The following is a 12,002-nucleotide window of genomic DNA, read 5'->3' as shown; positions in this document are numbered from 1 at the left end:
AAAAAGAACTGACTTAGCCACATAAACTTTAATAGAAGGTGGATTAATTTAATGAACCCTGCTTTCTACTAAAACTGAGATAAATACAAATAAAAAGCCAAGACTGTACTATAAATTTTAAGTTTTTTTTTGTTTTGTTTTGTTTTATCTTTTTCGTTTTTATCGGTACCGGGGATCGAACTCATGACTGCCTGCTTGCAAGGCAGGCGCTTATGCCGCTGAGCTAAATCCCCAGCCCCAAATTTTAAGTTTTACAAATCAAAATCTGCAGGCTTATCCCTGTTCAACACTGATGTGTGTGATAGTCACACAGGCACAAGATACAGCTTTCAATATTCTAATCATAATCACTAAATATAATATGCCATATGTTACATGTAACAAATACAAATTGGGACCAAAGCATTTAGGTTTCTCTGTAAAGTAATTCCTTAATGCATTTAAAAAGTAAACAATAAATTTTAAAAATCTTTTATAAAAACCCATAACTCTGTGAAGTCAGAATATCTATTTTTTAAATAAATTTAATATATACTATACATTATAAAAAACTTTTCAATCAAGTTATTGTTTAAAGCAAATGCTCCACCCACAGATATTATTCTTAATTTTAAATTCTGAGATGTTCACAAAAATCAGAAACCATACGCAGGTCTCTTTTCAGTGGAAGTTACCCAAGGACAGTGAAAACTGAGAAAGTGAGCAGTGCTTACCAGTGATGTCAAACCAAAGAGGTGTGCCAGGAGGCTCAACAGATATTACTCCAATCATGTGAGCCACGGGATCGCTTTCCATTACAGTAAAGGTAAAAACTGATTCTTCAAATGAAATTGGCTCTGGGGGCGGTTTGGGCTTGGAGATCCACTCAATATGCAGTCTAGTGGTTGACGACTTTTGAGGGCGACCATTATCAACTGCCTTGATCTATACAATATAAAAGGAATAAAAACAGCAAATCCGAAGTTACATCCGTAACTGAAACATAGATGGGTTCAGTCTCAAACTGAGCTAATTTCAAATATTTAATATTCATATCTGGATATATTTCATTTTTAAATGCTTGATGAGCAAGCATTTTGTAACTAAACTCAGTGTAAAAATAACTGGAGTGAGCCTTAAAGAGGAGAAAACAAACCCACACTTATGAAACATTATCAAACACTGCTTACTATATCAGGACTCAAATACGGACTATTTATTGTATAAAATTAGAAGAGGTTCAAGACTGGGTTCATAGTCAGAGGCTATGATCTTAACTCACTGAAAGAATATCATATTCTCCAGCTGCAGAGAACTTCTTGGATGAAACTACTCCAGTTTTCGGTTCAATAAAAAACCTGCCATGCTCATTTCCCTCTTCAATGCTGTAGGAGATTTCTGCATTGGGACCTTCATCTTTATCTGTTGCTATCACACGATATAGAGGCTCTCGTTTGGCGTTTCTTTCTCTTTCTGGTTTTTCCCGCTCTGGCAATCTAATTTTGTAGAACTTCTGCAAGAACTGGGGTTTGTTGTCATTTTCATCGAGGATTTTCACAATTACTCTTGCAATGGTTGATTTGGGAGGAGTACCATTGTCTGTCACAGTGACCTGTTTTTTTAAAGGTAATAGGTCAACAAGATTTATAATACACACACACACATATATCTTCTTAACAAGTGCTGGCATTTACACATATAAACTTCTATTGTTCCCATAGCACTACGGCCCATACCATCTCCTCTCATTCTGACAGTGCAGAGGTACAGCAATCTCTCCCAGTTTAATCGATGGGTACCCAGGGAGCTGAGCAAAGGCTAAGAAGTAGCTGTCAGCTCCCACTCTTTTATGACCACACAGTCTCCTTTTCCTTGCACTATTGTGATTATCAAAAACGCTAAACAACCAAAAACTTGGTATTTTTAAGAACATAGATGAGATACATAAAAATTCTGCTTTGAATATTTAGCTCTCTTTAAAAAATATACTCTGTATATTTAAAACATAAAACTTTATACACTGCAGTTAAAACACTGTGATTTTAAAGTTTCATCGATAAAATAAGCTAAGGTGCATGCTAAGTATGACACACTGAAATAATACTAATCACTGTTTTATTGTTTGGCTGTCTTCTTGTGAAGAAATCTTTAGTGTTTAAGAAGCTGGACATAAACATTTCATCTTATGACCAACTTAATATTTTCAGTAAAAGCAATGTAAAAAGCTTGCACTTTTATGTAAATTTTTCAAGTCCTCAATTCAGGGATAAAGATCACAAACTGAGACACCAGTGCTGACTGCCTCTATATGCTTGTGTTAATTTCACTGTTAACAGTTCGTGTTTATGGCCATGTACACATTAAAAGTAATCATCTCAATAAGGGTTATTCTCCCCTCAATCACATCTCCCAACTTAACGTGATCACTGGCTCTCAAACATCATCACATTAGGACTTATATGATAGACATGTAAGAAAATACATAAACAATTACAAAACCTGGTTCTCATCAATGTGCTAATATTATCTTCAAAATCCTACATCCTTTAAATCTGTTCGCACTGCGCCTATTAACATTCATTGAGAAAAGTGCTTTGGAGTGAAGCACCCAATTAATGTGAAGTCTGCAGTCATAACTAGGGTGAAACAATGAGAGCATGATTTCAATGCTTATAACCTGCTAGCCTCAATATTTTGGCATCTGGTTATTTCCTTCAGCACCCACTTTTCCTTTCCTGTAGTGCATGGACATAAATTCAAAATGCCACACTATCATAAACAAAATGACTTCAAGGGGCCTACAAAACTTATGAAATAAAAACCGAAATGTAACACATGGCAAAATCACTAATGGGAAAGTACTGTGTCTGTGAAACCACCTTGCCTAGAGAGGATGTTTATAACTCATCCCCACACAGGCACAGGGCACAGCTACTAAAAACCAAGTACTTTACTGTCAAAGTTAGGAAATCTCAATCAAAGGTAAAATGGAATTTAGTAGGTAAAAAAAAAAAAAAAAAAAACAGCAATTAAAAAGAGAATTTTAAAAATTCACTACTTAGGCTCTTCTCTATTATCCACTGTAAGATGGAAGATGTACACAGTTAACTCACAATTAAACAAAGCACATGGCTTTTCCAGGTCTGGTTCCCATGTCAACAGTAGCCTCAACACGTGATAAAGAAATGTCCACAGTGGTAATAGGCCTCCTTGGCTGGATTTCCCTCTCTAATAGTTACCTTTTCCTTGTGTTTCATGGGCGTGCTGGCAACTGCACCCACAAATAGGTGATTAGTAAATGATAAGAAGCTATACTTTTGGCTTTTCTAAGCACTGAAAGGAATTTTTATTTAACTATAATAATGAGAAACCTTACTGGAAGAGAACATTTTAGAAGACATATCCAATTTTAATCTATATTTACTTTTAAAAAATTTAGGAATATTCTAAAACCACAAAAAATTCTTAATTCTTGAACAATGGGGAAAATGTGAAAACAAGCTCAGGTCAAACCAGATCTATAAATATTATCTCAAATACATAGTACTGATGAAAAAGAAAGCTGCAAAAGATATACAGAAAATATCTGCTGTACGAATGAAAATGAAATCCGAAATGATATTATGTATAGTTGCAGTTACTGTGCATCTGAATGTGTGTATATAAAAGTGCAAAAACTCTGAACAGAAAGCACGGTGGTGCTGTGTGCACTGAGGACATAAAAAGGCAAGAGAAGGAGCCATAAGCTACATTTAGAATATTTTCTTTATTTTCCTTGTCCTTGATGGACCAGAAGCTAACCTAACAAAATACCAGCAGTTAGAATACTAGCCAATAGGAGCATGGTCTATCTTCTAAGCATACTTATAACTGCAAATATGTAAAAACTAAAAATAAACCAATGCTTACTTCTAGTATGTGTTCATCTTGCTGCTCTCTATCTAGTCTCCTTGATGTAGTTGTGATAAGACCTGTAAAACATTAGGAAGTTCGTTAATCTTCAAAAACTAAAGTCAGCTGCAGAATGCTGTAAACTGAAACCATACTTTCATGAAGTCTGAAAAAATCTTCTCAAAAGGAAAAAAGTGAAAAGAATCAAATTTAAATTCCAAATACAGTTAACTGTTTTACTTACAAACAATAACAGACTGTACTTGACACTTTCTGGCTTTAATAATTCTTGGTTATGGCAGATAAATGACAGAATAAAGAAAACAGAAAGCTGAAATCAGCTACATATTCTTTGTTGGCAGGTAAAAAAATCATCAGAAAGGATTTTTTTAAAGTGAGATGAAGTCACCCAGTATTTCTTTTTCACCCATATCTTCCCAAAGATATTGACGCTACTATAAATATATTTTTAAAAATTTAAAAAATACATCAGTATAACTTACTGCCTTTGAATCATCTACCCTCCGAAGTGAAGAACTGGTGTTTTTTTTCCAGGTAATGTCTCTCAAACCACAATCATTTAATTCCCAATAAAGTAAGTGATTCTTGAAATTCTCTATTCTCTATTTCAATTATTTTATCAAACTAGTCTAAGTTTAAGCCTCTCTCTAGAACTCTGTAACTGTGAACATACCTGAAACCTACAGACAGTACAATTAAGTGTGTATTTGTGTTTCACCAAAAACACAAACAAAATTCCCAACCACTAAAATGACCCCTGCAACCACTGCCAACGGAGGACAAGTGCGTACAAATAGCCATGTGCGTCACATCTACAGGTCAGGCAGCCCATGTGGCAGAGCAGGAGCTTTGAGAGCTAAGTGTTCCCCTGTCCAGCACTGCACAGGGAAACAATCTTCATAATTCATAGTTGAGATCTGACTCTACCCCTCTAATCAACTTTCTCCTATGTTTGTAACCAATTTTATAGAACTATTAATTAAAGGCTATTTAAAATGTTTCTCTAAATTTGTAAATGAAAGATTTGTGTTTTCATTTAATTTGTTTTTCTTACATAATTACCAAGAATCTCAGCCAACATTATCTTCTCCACAATTCAATTAAGCAGCAGTCTTTTTCCAGTAAAAACAACAAAAGACTGTATTGCTGCTAGAAACTGGGGGTTTTTCTCCAACCATACTTACAGATTAAAAGGAGTTCAAGGAATATCCTTTACACTGCAAGAGCATGAAATTTGATGTAGGACATGCTTGATTTTTCACTAGAAAAAATCTTTTAAGAGTTATTTGCTCTAGCAAGTATCTATATAGTTCAAACATGGCAATGATACAGCTCAGCAGCACAGTGCCTGCCTGGCAAGCACAAGGTCCGGAGTTTGACTCCCGGTACAAGAAAAAGGCAAAAAAATCATTGATTAGTCCCACTTAACTGTCCTAATATGACACCAAAAAGTTATTACAAATGGTAACATCACATGGAACAGTAGCCTGGCATCATCACAATGGCAAAACATTATTCTTCTTCTGTCTAATACTTTATCATTTGCCCAACAACACTGCACAAACACTCACTCTGCTAACAAAGAATATGCCTATATTCTTAATATCAACTCAATATAAAACCAAAAGGTACTGGACCATCTCCTTCATAGAATTGGAATTATAGCATGTCCTACCTATATGATTTATATTAATTCCTCTCTATCACCTATTTGGAACACTGATTCCATTCAAATGCAGTAAGTTTTAATGATCCCTTCTTACCCAGTTTAGCCTGGCCACTACCAGCTCTCTTTAAACAACCCTGGAGTACCACTGCTCAGCGCTTGTGCTCCAAGCCATACATCAAACCATGGTATTAGGGTCACTCATTCAAAAATCTTCTGTATGTATCAAAAAGTCCTGGAGGGTAGATTTGATGCCTGTCTTGGACAGCTTGTCTAACTGGTATCTATTAACTTTTAAAAAAATGAGCTTTTATTTTTAAATTGTCACAGAACTAACACTAAAACTATTAAAGAGCAGAATTAAAATCTGAATCGCAGTAAGACAGCTTGTTAAACCTGGAAATGACACAAAAATATGACACAAAAAAGGGTTAATAGAGGGAACCATTCAACCTGCTGAACAAGAATGTCAGGTACTCTGACAGGCCATCTAGGTGCGCAGACGTTGAGGCCCAAATGTGAAGTGTGGGGAAGCAGTGAGGTGTACAGACAGAAGTGGCTGTCTACAAGCAAATCAGAGAATATGAAAGCTAAATAATCCCCCAACGGAGCAAAACACAGAAAGTAAGAACCAATCCCACTTGAGACTAAAGCAATGTGCTAGAAGAGAATCCCAGCGTTCCAGAGCCAAAGCCAGAGAAATTGAAGGAAAAAGTACCAGCTCCACAAATTTCAGAGAAGCCTAGAAGAGAACAGAATGCGAGCAGGAAGGCAGTTCTGAAAACAGCCATTTTTTAATGAAAAGGATATTGCTCATCATACTACAATAGAGGGCATGACATTCGAGACCTGAGCTAACCAATACAGCAGCCACCAGCCTTATGTGGTTAATAAAATGTAAATTAATTTAATTAATTTAAAATTCGATTTCACAATCACATTAACCAGATTTCAGATGCCCAGCCGCTGCCTGGGACCAGTGACCACAGGACGGAAAGAGGCAGCTGTGGGCCGCTCCTCCCAGGAGAGGAAGCTCCACTGAACAGCACCAATACTGACATGGAATACAATCCACAAATTAAGTTAGACTTACCCCTCTGTACAGCATTCACAAGATACTGCAGATGACAAAAGAAAAACAAACAAAAAGGGAAAAATCTTGTAGCGTCAAAACACTCCCAGCAAAAGAATCCCCTATCAAAAGGGGTCCCTGAGTGTGCAATGCAAGTACCTCCCCCGCAGGGCTGCGTGAGGTCAGCTGCCCTCTCCCCTCTCCAAGACAGCTAAACTTAGTTTATTCATAGAAAATACTAGACGACTGGGCGATTTTAGAGGTATGCTGGCTCTCAGGGTCATGTATTATACTGAAAGTGTACCATGCTGGGACTGTTATCCAAACATTCCGTAAGAATCCCCACTCTGTCATGTAAACACTTGTGTTTACATTCATTCTCCGCTCTGGGCATTCACACATCTGATTACTGCTGACCCTCCTCTCATCCTCTGCCCACCTGACAAATACCTACCTCAAAAATGAACCCCAGATATACTTTGTCCCTATAGCCACTACATGTCATAAACTATGTAGGTATTAAAAATACTAATAATATTATCCATTTCTTTCATTTTATTTTCTTCTATTTTATTCGAGACATAGTCTAGCTGTGTAGTTCAGGCTGGCCTTGAGTTCACTATGCAGCCCAGGCTGGCCTCGAACTCACAGTGATCTTCCTGCCTCAGCCTCTAGAGTGCTGGGATTACAGGTGCGCACCACCGTGCTCAGAGACTTCTTTCATTTTAAACATCTGTGTTCATACCCAGTTTTCTGCTAAATCCCAGAAAAATACATGCTGTATTATTAATTTAAATGAGTTCCAGTGATGAAGTTCAAATAGTTGAGCCCACATGAAATTAAATTTTTCCAAGGTCCCCATAAATCATTCATAACGCCAGATTAGAGTTTAGTCCTCCTGAAGCTCAGATTATCTTTTTCTCCCCATCATGCCAAACAATTTACTGCATAATAGCATTTCAACGCTATAACAGAAAACTCAGAACCATGACTTCCATAAAACTTAAGAAAAAACAGCAACGTGAGTCTTTATAGATTTTAAAAATCTTAAAAAGCAAATCAGAAAAAGAGATGCAAAAATAGAAAAATGCACATGCAAATGCTTTCTTCTGTAACATTGCTTTTATTTCCATTTTTTCCCAGCACCTTTAAATTAAAAATAGAAAGAAAAGACAAAAGCTAGAAGCTATTTTTGCTTGGTCCAGAAAAACACTGCATTCTTTATACCAATCCTCTGATACATGTGGGCCAGCTGAGACAGCAGGCAAAGCTCGTTCTCAACAATTAAGTTACAAACTTACCTCATAAGTTTATTCTGATTTACTCTGATAAACGTATTTAAGAAACTTTTTGCCTTTCAAGGCCACTTTAGGCATATAGAAAATTTACATAAGACATACAAATGCCCAATTAAACTGTTTCAATATGAAATTTTACTCTGCTATTTCTTACAAATCAAAAGCAAACTCACCTCCCAATTCCTCCAAGAAAAGAGATAAAATGAACTCCCCAAAGTAGACAGCACTCTACAGAACCATATTAAAAGACTAAAGTAGATGGGAAATAAACTGAGACAGTCCAGACAGAAGGGAGTGTATTTATGTATGTATTTGACGTATTTTGTTCTGTCCACTCAGCGTGTAGAGATGACTTAGACAGTTTTTGCTTTCAAGAAAGGATGAAGGCTAGAACTTGGGCAAGACTACAACTGAGAAACATCCAGACAGAATACAGAGTGGGGGTACACAGGGATAGCAAGGAAAACAAAGGCTTTTGTCGTGGGCTCTACATTTCAAGAAAATGTGAACTTGGTTGCATGATGACACAAATGCAATCATCTCGTCTCTGTTACTGCAGCATACTCGGAGCCAACCACTCAGCATTCAAGTGAAGATCTGCAGGTCCAGCCATCCCCAAGCCAACTGACCACTTTCCCCAATGTATGAAAGGCTGGTCAAGCCTGCAAGAGGCCAGAATTGCCCAGCAGAATCCTAAATTAGGACGGTTGTTTTAAGACACTACAGTTTTGGGACAGTTTTGCTTTTACAAAACAAAAGTTAACTATTATATCAAATCATCTCATCACTAACGGTATTGGGCTTATTACTAAATCCTAAGGTACTATATTTTGATTTTTAAACATACCGCCTCATTTAACAACTACCAGTAATATCTCTATTTTCACAGGTTTAGAGAAATTAAAGAGCTTATAAAATCACTTAGTAAAATGGGGGTTAAAGAAATCCAGATCATGAGCATCTGTAATCCACATTAAAGTGAGAGAAACCAGGGAGGAACTGAAGGTTTTGGTTCTATGAAAAATGGTCTCAACGGTACTGCAGATCCAACAAGATGGTAGCTAGGGAAGGAAATAATACAATTTCTGAATTGCTCAAACTGCAGTGAGCTTTTCTAATCTGTTTATTTTACAATAAAGCATGAACCACAGAAATCTATGTTCTAGCAAAGCAGTATCCAGCAGAAGCTTCTATGATGACTTGAAAAGATTACTGATTTACACTATCCAATATGGTTAGCACCAGCCACATGGACACCAAAGCAAGTAAAATATAGCTAGTATAACTGAAGAGCTCAGTTTGTAACTGTGTTAGCCACTAATCACTTCTGCTCCTTTACAGTGTCTCTGGTTTCAAGTGACCCAGACTAAAATCAAGAACTTTAACATTTACAAAAATGAAAATTTTCTTCTGAAGTTAAATTATAAAGGAACAATTCAATAGCAAATACATGTTATCAAATTGCATTTTCTCAAAGTACCTATCTTAATCCTGCGTTGTAAAGCACACAAAATTTCCCGAGAGTCTGGTGAGCTACCGCTGCTCAGCTATGCTATCTCCTCACACCCTATCCTGGTACTGCTCATCACCTCACCAAGCTTAGCTAGAGGTGAAGAAACGTAGTTTACCATTGATAGTGACCCAAAAGTCTCACTTGACAGACAGGTAAAGCCTAAGATAGCACTCCTGTCCTCAAATGCACCCAACCTATATAAATCTCTTCTCCCAAGAAGATGGAGAAATGAGCATTAAATTATTCCTATTGTTTTGCTTTTTTCAGTCAATATACGTTTGTATATTTTCCTGGACTAGCATTGGGGTGAGCATTTTAAGAAATTACTTGTATTCATACAGGTAAGACATTTGCAACACACCAAGACTTACATCACATGAACAGCTTTTAGACCAGTACTACACAAACTCAAAAGACAAAACACTGAGTTTTTATAGGCGAAACCTCGAGGCGTTAGCTGTGCATATTGGGGGGGGGGGGCGCTACCTCAATTTTTTACTTTATACACGTTACTGTAATTATTATTTTTAACAACTATAGTGCTAAAAGAAATTTAAGCATTAAAATATTAAAGCTAAGAGCAGGAGCTAGGGATGTAACTCTGCGGGAGAACACTTGTGTAGAATGCATGAGGTCCTCAGATCAACCCCTAGCACCAGGAAAGGGGAAGCAAAAGCCATAGCGAGGGGGTTAGAAATACTAATTACTGGATGAAAATAATGATAGTCTTAGAAAGTTTCAAATGAGTGCTTTAAAGGCTGAAATACGTGCATTTTAAAAACTAACTTAGAAATTGGTGCAAAGCTTATCTTTTACTACAGCTAGTATGTTTCTGAGTCAACATAAATTTTTAATGAAAGAAAAAGTATCACATATCCTAAAATATTTTCTTACTATAAAAATAAAGTCTCCTAGAACCACAAAGTCTTCTACAATTCTCTAGCCCAAATTTGCTCTTTAAAAATGAGGAAATAAAGTCCAAGAAAATTAAATGAATTCCTAGAGATCAATTAATGACAGACAGGAACAGCGTTGAGTTCTCACAAAAGCAGTGTTCAGAAAGTGTCTTTATGGACCTACCCAGGAGTGCAAACCCATGGCATGTGTTGTTTTTCTTTCAAGACAGAAGACGTTAATGTCTGAGTTTTTTTTTCTAAAACCTGAGTATTCAGATTTAATTGTAGGGTCAGCACTTTGTGATAAATAAGCAGGTTGGTTTGGGGTTGCGGTTTGGGAGCTTAGTCTCTGAAAGGTTCGCCATCACCTCTGGCCCCTTCAACCAAAAGACTGTATCAGAGTCAGGAGGCATAAACAGCTGAGCCACTACTTCCTTCCCACCCCACACCAGAGCCACCAAAGTGCAACCACAAGGGCCTATTTTGTTCGATCTCGTAAGCTTCCAGGTGATCTGGAGTTCTATCCCATGATAATCTTCAGGGTCCGGGTGTTTACTAAAGCTGAAAAACTCCACTCCCTCTCATTTTAATAGTTGTTTATAATCACTATAATAATTATATTGGCCATTTCTAGGATAAAGTGTTTACCAGTATCTTTAAAATACCACTTGAAAATACAAAAAATATAACAGGACTCCAGAGGTACAAGCAATATACAGTACCTGAGAACCATAATTAACACTGTAGAAAGTACTTAAGGAAGTGGCTAGAAAAGGCTGAAGATTCCATCTGCCCTTCCGTTACTTGTTAAATTGCAGAATCTTTTTCAGAACACTGTAATTATTCACCAAATCGCTAAATCCTGTCAGAACCCAAGTTAACTCAAATACAGGTTCTCTAATTTAACAGGAAAAAATCTAAATGGATACACAGATTTCTACTACAAAGTGTATTTCCCATTTTTTCAGATATACTTTTTGTGGTAGGTTGGCTGGTACCCTTAACCAAAACATGTCCAGCCTAAATATGACCTTGCTTGTATTTGTGGTACTGGGGATCGAATCCAGGGTTTTCACATGACCTCCCAGCCTTTCTTTTTTATTTAATTTAGTACATAGTTGAGAGAGAAAGAGACCTTCATTTTGGATTTCTGGCCTCCAGAACTGTTAAAGCAGAAACTTCTGTTGTTTTAAGGCACTTTGTTAACATTAGCTTTTTTAGGAAAATGAATACACTTTTTTAAAAATTAGCAAATTTATTGAAAATAATTAATGATATACAATAAACTGTACATTAAATCCACAATTTTATTAGTCGGACTGAATTTTTTAAGTTAATAAACAGAATGCACCACAAACTATCAGTTCAATCTCTGAATCTAGTGTATCTCAAACTCTTCTCCATCATAGTAGTAAAGACTGACAAAATACTTTTTCCAGTAATCCTATTAAGAATAACTACCACTAGTAGCTTAATGCCTGCGAAACATAAAATTTCAATTATAAAGTTGTTTCAACTTAGGGCCAAGACAGAACAAGATTCTTTTATTTGGAATGAACCAAAACAATTTCTCACTGTTCTCTAAAGAGTTCACTTGAAAACAACAATACCCAATGTATTAATTCTTGCAATTCTCCTTCTAATCTGTTTTGAAATTCTGCTTCAT

At 36.5% G+C, this 12,002-nt stretch overlaps 1 protein-coding gene across 8 annotated transcripts in view; it reads right to left on the bottom strand.

Annotated features, from left to right (window-relative positions):
* Positions 1-12,002, bottom strand: part of Fat1 (FAT atypical cadherin 1) — a 117,272-nt gene that overhangs the window by 42,981 nt on the left and 62,289 nt on the right. For all 8 annotated transcript variants that reach the window (XR_010042555.1, XR_010042556.1, XM_063234630.1 and 5 more), the window contains exons 4-6: positions 3,889-3,950; positions 1,262-1,591; positions 714-924 (exon numbers count right to left, since the gene is read on the bottom strand). Coding sequence is in view for 6 of the 8 variants with exons in the window: in XM_063234630.1 (XP_063090700.1) it covers positions 714-924; positions 1,262-1,591; positions 3,889-3,950 (603 nt within the window). In the remaining 2 variants the exon portion in view is untranslated. The remainder of the gene's footprint in view (positions 1-713; positions 925-1,261; positions 1,592-3,888; positions 3,951-12,002) is intronic.

This window comes from Cavia porcellus, unplaced genomic scaffold, assembly GCF_034190915.1.
Source record: "Cavia porcellus strain 051 isolate PalLab524CR breed Dunkin Hartley unplaced genomic scaffold, mCavPor4.1 scaffold_24, whole genome shotgun sequence".
NCBI classification, from domain to species: domain Eukaryota; kingdom Metazoa; phylum Chordata; class Mammalia; order Rodentia; family Caviidae; genus Cavia; species Cavia porcellus.
This window is presented reverse-complemented; position numbering and strand designations above follow the sequence as displayed.